This window comes from Engraulis encrasicolus, chromosome 11, assembly GCF_034702125.1.
Source record: "Engraulis encrasicolus isolate BLACKSEA-1 chromosome 11, IST_EnEncr_1.0, whole genome shotgun sequence".
Lineage (NCBI taxonomy): Eukaryota > Metazoa > Chordata > Actinopteri > Clupeiformes > Engraulidae > Engraulis > Engraulis encrasicolus.
In genome coordinates, this window is record NC_085867.1 from 45165615 (window position 1) to 45173114 (window position 7500).

The 7500-nt window shown below is 42.1% G+C and overlaps 1 protein-coding gene across 1 annotated transcript in view; it reads left to right on the forward strand.

The window, feature by feature from the left end:
- LOC134457768 (uncharacterized) overlaps nucleotides 1-7500 on the forward strand; it is a 37890-nt gene that overhangs the window by 26779 nt on the left and 3611 nt on the right. The window contains exons 14-16 of the mRNA XM_063209741.1: nucleotides 5130-5148; nucleotides 5718-5853; nucleotides 7029-7161. Of these exons, the coding sequence (XP_063065811.1) occupies nucleotides 5130-5148; nucleotides 5718-5853; nucleotides 7029-7161 (288 nt within the window). The remainder of the gene's footprint in view (nucleotides 1-5129; nucleotides 5149-5717; nucleotides 5854-7028; nucleotides 7162-7500) is intronic.

Genomic DNA, 7500 nt, shown 5'->3' on the forward strand with positions numbered 1-7500 from the left:
TCCCCAAATAATCAATATGTATGACAGTCGTCATAATTTTCAAGTCATCAGCCATTAGAGTACAATTAAAACTTTTTGAATGAACCTTTCAATGATAACAGAATTTTTTAAAATAATAAAAAACCTAAAATTCCCAAAATGCTCTGTTCCACATTATTACGCAAAACAGTTTTTTAGTGTTATAATCCAAATTTCTTTCTTTTTTTCCCATTTACATCAATACTGTTGGCATTTGGTACCATCTAAATTACATTTCAATGTTAAAAATTTGGTTATAAGCTGTAACTGGAATGCTGCATTTAACATTGAAGTCGATGAAAGGACATTGTATGGGAGTTATGGAAGCCCAGATATCCTTGATGCTTTGCTCTCAGCTGTTTTTGTTTGTTTGGTCTGGTGGCCCACACTTCACTCTTCGATATACCTGTAGATTTCCGTACCATGTTTAGGTGATTTGGTGGTTATGGGCATTCTAATTCACCAGACATAACATCCTATTCATTTTCAATGGGGTTTTATGTCTGGTGAGTAAGAATGTCGATACCACCAAAGCACCTAAATGTGGCATGGAAATCTACGGGTATATTGAATAGTGAAGTGTGGGTCACCAGATCAAACAAACAAAAACAGCTGAGAGCAAAGCATCAAGGATATCTGGGCTTCCATAACTCCCATACAACGCCCTGCCATTGACTTCAATGTTAAATGTAGCATTTCAGTTACAGCTTATAACCAAGTTTTGAACATTGCAATGTAATTTAGAACGTACCAAATGCCAACAGTATTGATGTAAATGGGGAAAAAAGAAAGAAATTTGGATTGCAACACTACAAAACTGTTTTGCGTAATAAGTTGGAACAGAGCATTTTGGAAATGTTAAGTTTTTCATTATTTTAAAAAATACTGTTATCATTGGAAGGTTCATTCAAAAACTTTTTAATTGTACTCTAATGGCTGATGACTGGAAAATTATGACGACTGTCATACATATTGATTATTTGGGGAAATGTCATTTGCGTAATAATGTGGAACGCGGTGTATTATATTATATTGTTACACTATGCTGTGCGCTGCAGGTAGCAGACCATCATATTACATTTTATATATATATTATATATTACATATTACATTATCACACTTCGCCGTGCGCTGCAGGCGGGATACCATTATATTGTATTATTCTATTACATTACATTATATTACATTATATTATATTATATTATATTATATTATATTATATTATATTATATTATATTAATATATCTGTGTGTGTGTGCGCGTGCATTTGTTTGTGTGTGTGTGTGTGTGCGTGTGTGCGCGTGCGTGTGTGTCCGTGTGTGTGTGCATGTGTGTGTGCGTGCGTGAATTTGTGTGTGTGTGTGTGTGCGTGCATGCATTTTTGTGTGTGCTTGCTCTGCAGGCAAGCCATGGACGACGGCATTAAAGCCAAGATCAAGACCATGAAGGCCAAGGGAGAACTGCTGCCCATCGTCAGCAAATGAGGACACACACACACACACACACACACACACACACACACACACACACACACACACACACACACACACACACACACACACACACACACACACACACACACCTCAACATAAGGGAGAGCTGTTGCCCATTGGCAGCAAACACCCAAGAACCTTAACCCCCCCAGACACACACACACACACGCACACGCATGCACACACTTAAATGCCTAACTCTTCCACACACACACTTTTTAATGTCTAACCCCCCTACACACTTTTATGCCTAACCCACACACACTGTATCCCAAACTCATGAGTCAAGACGCCTTGTTCTAAACCCACGAGGCATTTCCTTCCATTCGGGCCAGAATCAGCCTCAAATAATGGCGTCCCAGGCCAAACAGATCCCCTAACCCTATCCCTGCTCTCCTATCTCCAAAACAGATCCCTACCCCTATCCCTGACCCCCTATCTCCAAAACAGATCCCTACCCCTATCCCTGACCCCCTATCTCCAAAACAGATCCCTACCCCTATCCCTGCTCTCCTATCTCCAAAACAGATCCCTACCCCTATCCCTGATCTCCTATCTCCAAAACAGATCCCTTATCCCTGACCCCCTATCTCCAAAACAGATCCCTACCCCTATCTCCTATCTCCTATCTCCAAAACAGATCCCCTACCCCTATCCCTGACCCCCTATCTGCAAAACAGATCCCCTACCCCTATCCCTGACCCCCTATCTCCAAAACAGATCCCCTACCCATATCCCTGCTCTCCTCTCTCCAAAACAGATCCCCTATCCCTGATCTCCTATCTCCTGTCCACCTCACTTCTTTATCCTCTATATCCAGCTCCAGTGTCCTCTATCTGTTGTAGAGCAGAGGTTCTGTCACACACCTCATACCTTTGTAGGAGGAGAGAAGTTAAATAAACAGTTTTTAATGTGACAACGTTTCGGCCTGTCTGCCTTCTTCAGGTCACGTGTAGGTCACGTGTACCATACCTGGAAACACACACACACACCAAACACTAATATCCTCTATCTGTTCTGGAGAGGAGGTTCCATGGTCTCCGTTCTTTACTATCGACTCTTGCCTGTTTGCCAGATCCCGTCTTCCCCCATATCACTGATGATCATCTACTGTAGACTAGGGGTGTAAATTACAGCCTCCTTGATGATGATACGATTCAATATACATTTCTGAAGGCAGCGATTCAATTAGATGTGTCTTTTTTCCCTATTACTTTTCCACTTCTATCATGTTATGGACCAAGGGCATTGGGCAGAGGCCAGCGACTCGATTCTTTTCGATACTTAAGAATGTCCCACCATACGATACCATACAATACAATTCAATCATCGGCTGTAGGATCGATGCATCAATACCTATCGATAATTATGTACACCCCTACTGTAGGCAGAGCACTTGTTTAGCAACACTCACATGTTTATATTGATACCTGATGTGCACTTGTGTGTTTGGGTGAATGTTAGTTGTGTCTCCCACCTCTTCAGTTGAAGTTACATCATCAGCGTGTGCGTGTGGTCCAAACGGCTCTCTCCAGTTTTAACCCTTTCCATCCCAGTGCTGCTTCCCCAGTTGAGTTTAGACTGAAAAATGGACTTCATAACACCTCCTTTATCTTGTGACAAAGCTGTATGGTCCAAATGTGTCCCGTTTTAGAGATATTTCTAAGTCAAATTTGCAGTAGCTACTATATCCAACCTCATACCAGAAGGCATTTTTTCTCAGTTTCAATGTTGGTGTAGTTACTGCACTTTGCCTGTGTGGGGCAGCGTTGTGAAAGCCCATTGGGAAACTCCAAACTCCAACTCCCATTGTCATTGTGGCACAGCACTCCACAGCACACAAGTGAACACTGCACACAACGAAATTCCATTTATGCCTCACCCGTGCAAGGGGGCAGCCCTCAGTGGCGCCCCATGGGGAGCAGTGCGGTGGGACGGTACCATGCTCAGGGTACCTCAGTCATGGAGGAGGATGGGGGAGAGCACTGGTTGATTACTCCCCCCACCAACCTGGCGGGTCGGGAGTCGAACCGGCAACCTCTGGGATGCAAGTCTGACGCCCTAACCGCTCACCCATGACTGTCTCATCACCTCTAGTGTTGTCATGGTGACTCTCCAAAGGGAAATACCTTCCGTGTTTCACACAATCAAGTTCATATACAGCATAGAGGATTCCAACTAGAGGGTTCATAACCATGTTAACTTCCGGGAATCGGTCGCGCCGGAAGAAAATGGCGGGTGGGGTGAAAATCGCTCGAAATCTCCAGAAATACATAGAGATGTATGGGTGACATTTACTCAATTTCCACGTAAATTACAAAGAAAAATATTTCTGAAACAACGGGAATCTCCTCAGTGACTGTGGTTTATACCAAATCAAGCATGTTTCTGTAGTGAAGTATGCTACAAAATTTTAAATTAATTTTTAGAAAAGTACCATGATAAGTGAACGGGAAGTTGCAAAAGTGGGCGGAGTCTTCACCCCAGACGTTTGTATAGAAGTCAATGGGACAGAGCTAAACTACGACCCCTACAGACCGATTCCCATAAAACAACCCTCTAGTTGGAATCCTCTATGTTCATACAGTACTTAGGGTTCCCATTAGGGTTCCGGTTCCTGCTGTGGGGAGGGACAAGATGCTAAGCAGCCAACCACTTGAGGGCATATTTTGAGTGACAGCAGTTTCCACCAATCAGAGGTTGAAGAGTGCCCAGCCAGGTGTGTGCAGCCAGGGATTGTTTGCAAACGGGAAACCCATGTATAGTTAACACATGAATACAGCGTTCACTTGGTTCATTAATGTAGTTCACACATGAAGTCAGTGTGTCACAGAAGTCATTTCAATCATGCATATAGTTTGACATTTGACTGTCATGAGTGCGTGTCACGACGTCACATAGAGTGTCATAAGAATCTTAATTACACATAAACACACTGCAGCGTGTAACCTGGCTGTTTAATCCACATCAGAAGCTGTTTATCAATCATGTCAGTATATTTGTCATTAGTGCAATGTGTCCAGGTTGAGGAACTCCTGTATAGCATCATATGATATGATATGATATTATGTGATATGATATGATACTGTATGTGTGTTATGATATTATGTGATATATTGTGTGATATGATATTATGTGATATGACATGATGTCATAGTATGATGAACACTGAATAAAGATGTTCCTGTTTATTTCCTGGAATGGCACAACGTTTGGAGGTTCCGTTTCCATGGCATTCTCTCCGGTGTTCTGTGACTTTTATGTGGTGATTTGCATCAGTGAATCTCTAATCAATTCAGGCACACAAAAAGCAAAACCAATATCAGTAATAACAAATAAAATCTTCATTCTAAAGTGTCTGTTGTCTTGTGAGTGTCTTAATTGTGTTTGTTTTATTTGCTGAAAAATGGGTCTCAATTGGTCTTTTATTCACTCAAAAGAAAGTGAACAACTAAATCTTTGCGCACAATACAATTGCCAGTGCAATGGACGGTGTGTGGGATATTTGATTGCTACCGCATTTATAATCGTTGGCTACATCCAAAGCACCCATTGGACCTGAGGTGTGCAAAGACGCCCTATATGATGATTTATTCCTGAATTATCTGCCATCTGTAGGTCATCAACATGGACCTCAGTACGTTGTGACAAAAAAAAGTTAAAAAAAACCTTACATTTTTTTGTCCAGTAGGGTAAAGTGAAAGTGAAGTGAAAGCCCAACTGGGAAACTCCAACTCCCATTGTCATTGTGACACAGTACTCCACAGCACACAAGTGTTCACTGCACACAACGAAATTGCATTTATGCATCACCCGTGCAAGGGGGCAGGCAGCCATCAAATGCGCCCCAAGGGAGCAGTGCGGCAGGATGGTACCATGCTCAGACTACCTCAGTCATGGAGGAGGGTGGGGGAGAGTGCTGGTTAGGGGCAGGTGCTTTAGCACCACCTTGTCCCTATCTGTGCACGCCTATGAACATGGGTAGGGTAATGGTCTGTCCACTATTCTTCTTATGTGAGCACTCCAGAATGAGTGATGTAGCCTGGGAAATCCCATGGTGCTTTGCACAATCATTCCCATCTAAAATGTTTATGACATTGACATACTGTTTATGACATTGACATACTGTTTATGACATTGACATGACTATGTAACGACACTGTCGCCGGCCTCAAGTGACCTATTCTCCTGTTTCTTCTGCTGCAGAGCTGGACGAGCGTTTGCTTGAGGATCGCCTGTTTGAGGAGCGGTTCGGGTTCGAGAGCTGTCGCGAGCAGAACGAGAAGACCATACGCAGCACCCAGACAGCCATACGCAACTTCAGAGACTTCCTCACTGCCAGGTATTTTCATTTAGCCAGGATTGTCCCATTGAGACTAGAGTTTCTTCTGCCAGGGAGTCCTGGTCAAAGTGGCAGCATACATATAGTTACATACACAGACAAACACATAGACAAAAAGGAAAATAAATGTACAAAAAACACAAGAAGAATAAGTTTACATAAAACGTATTTTGAGATCAAAAGTAGCCTATGTGCTGCATAGTCAGAAAAAATGACACTCCTGTGTATACTGTATTAATTTCCCTCTTAAAAGTCTGTATTGATGTATTGATGTACCTCTGGATTTTGGTTTGTTTTGGAGATTTTCCCCCCACTACTGCATGTTTGAAGAAGAGCCCGTGGACGGAAGGTCATTGCAGTTTTGACATTCTAATTTCTAACTCAAAAAGAAGGCAGAAAGACTTGAAAAAATGTGGTGTGACATACAGCAGTTAAATGTTCTATCACAGTTGTTTTCAAAGTGGGGGCCGGGGACCCCTGGGGGGGCGCGAGGAGGTGCTAGGGGGGCAGCGGCAGGATGGCAGGAAAAGTATAGTACAACAAAAAAATAAATAATTGAATGAACTGACTAACATACAACAAAAATAAGCTAAACAATATTCCTATTCCTATTGATATTATTGTATATCCTAGAGCTTCCACTGCCTCACAGGCCCCCCACTATGGCTGTGAAAGGGGGTCCACAGAAAAAAATAGTGTGGCGCGACCCATGTAAGGGGGGCCTTGACTGGAATCTACCGGTATATGGGGGGCCTTGTCATGGTAAAGTTTGGGAACCCCTGTTCTATCAAACACCTTCCTTGGCAGAGGTCTGCACTCTCTGAGTGCATTTCTAGTGATTATTATTATCATTACCCAATATCACACAAGTTGTCATTATTATGATGATTCCTGTGATAATTACTGTCATTATTACATTACATTTCACTTAGCTGACGCTTTCATTTTGATCAAAGCGACTTACAACTATTATTTTCCAAGGTAATGGTTACAGTCTCTGGAGCAATGTGGGGTTAGGTGCCTTGCTCAAGGGCACTTCAGCCATGGGGATGGAGGTGTAGGGAGAGGTCAGGGGGGATTCGAACCGTCAACCCCTAGATTGAAAGACCAACTCTCTAACCACTAGGCCACGGCTGCCCCAACATTATATTTATGATTGTAATCATCTTCTTCAGGTACCCGTCGGAGTCCAGGGAGATGTTCTGTATTCCCCCTCCTCAGCTGGACGTCTACCTGGCCTCCTTCTTCGTGTCGGCACGACAGAAAGACGGATCAGAGTACGAACCCAACAGCCTTGCCAACTACCAGGTATAATACATTACAATATATATATATATGAAGAGTTCAGATGCAAAACCCCCTAAGTGCCATTTCAGAAAATAATCTTAATTCATTTTTATTAACTACAAAGCTATCAAAATTGCACATTTTTTAATTGTATTTATGTAATATAACTATTCATATGTATTATCAAGTACATGAATGTAAACCAAACCAACAACGGGTTTCTCTAAAAATATAGAAGTGCAGGTCTTCAGAAATGGAGTTAGGGGGTTTTGCATCTGAACCCTTCATATATATATATATATATATATATATATATATATATATATATATATGTGTGTGTGTGTGTGTATAATACATTAC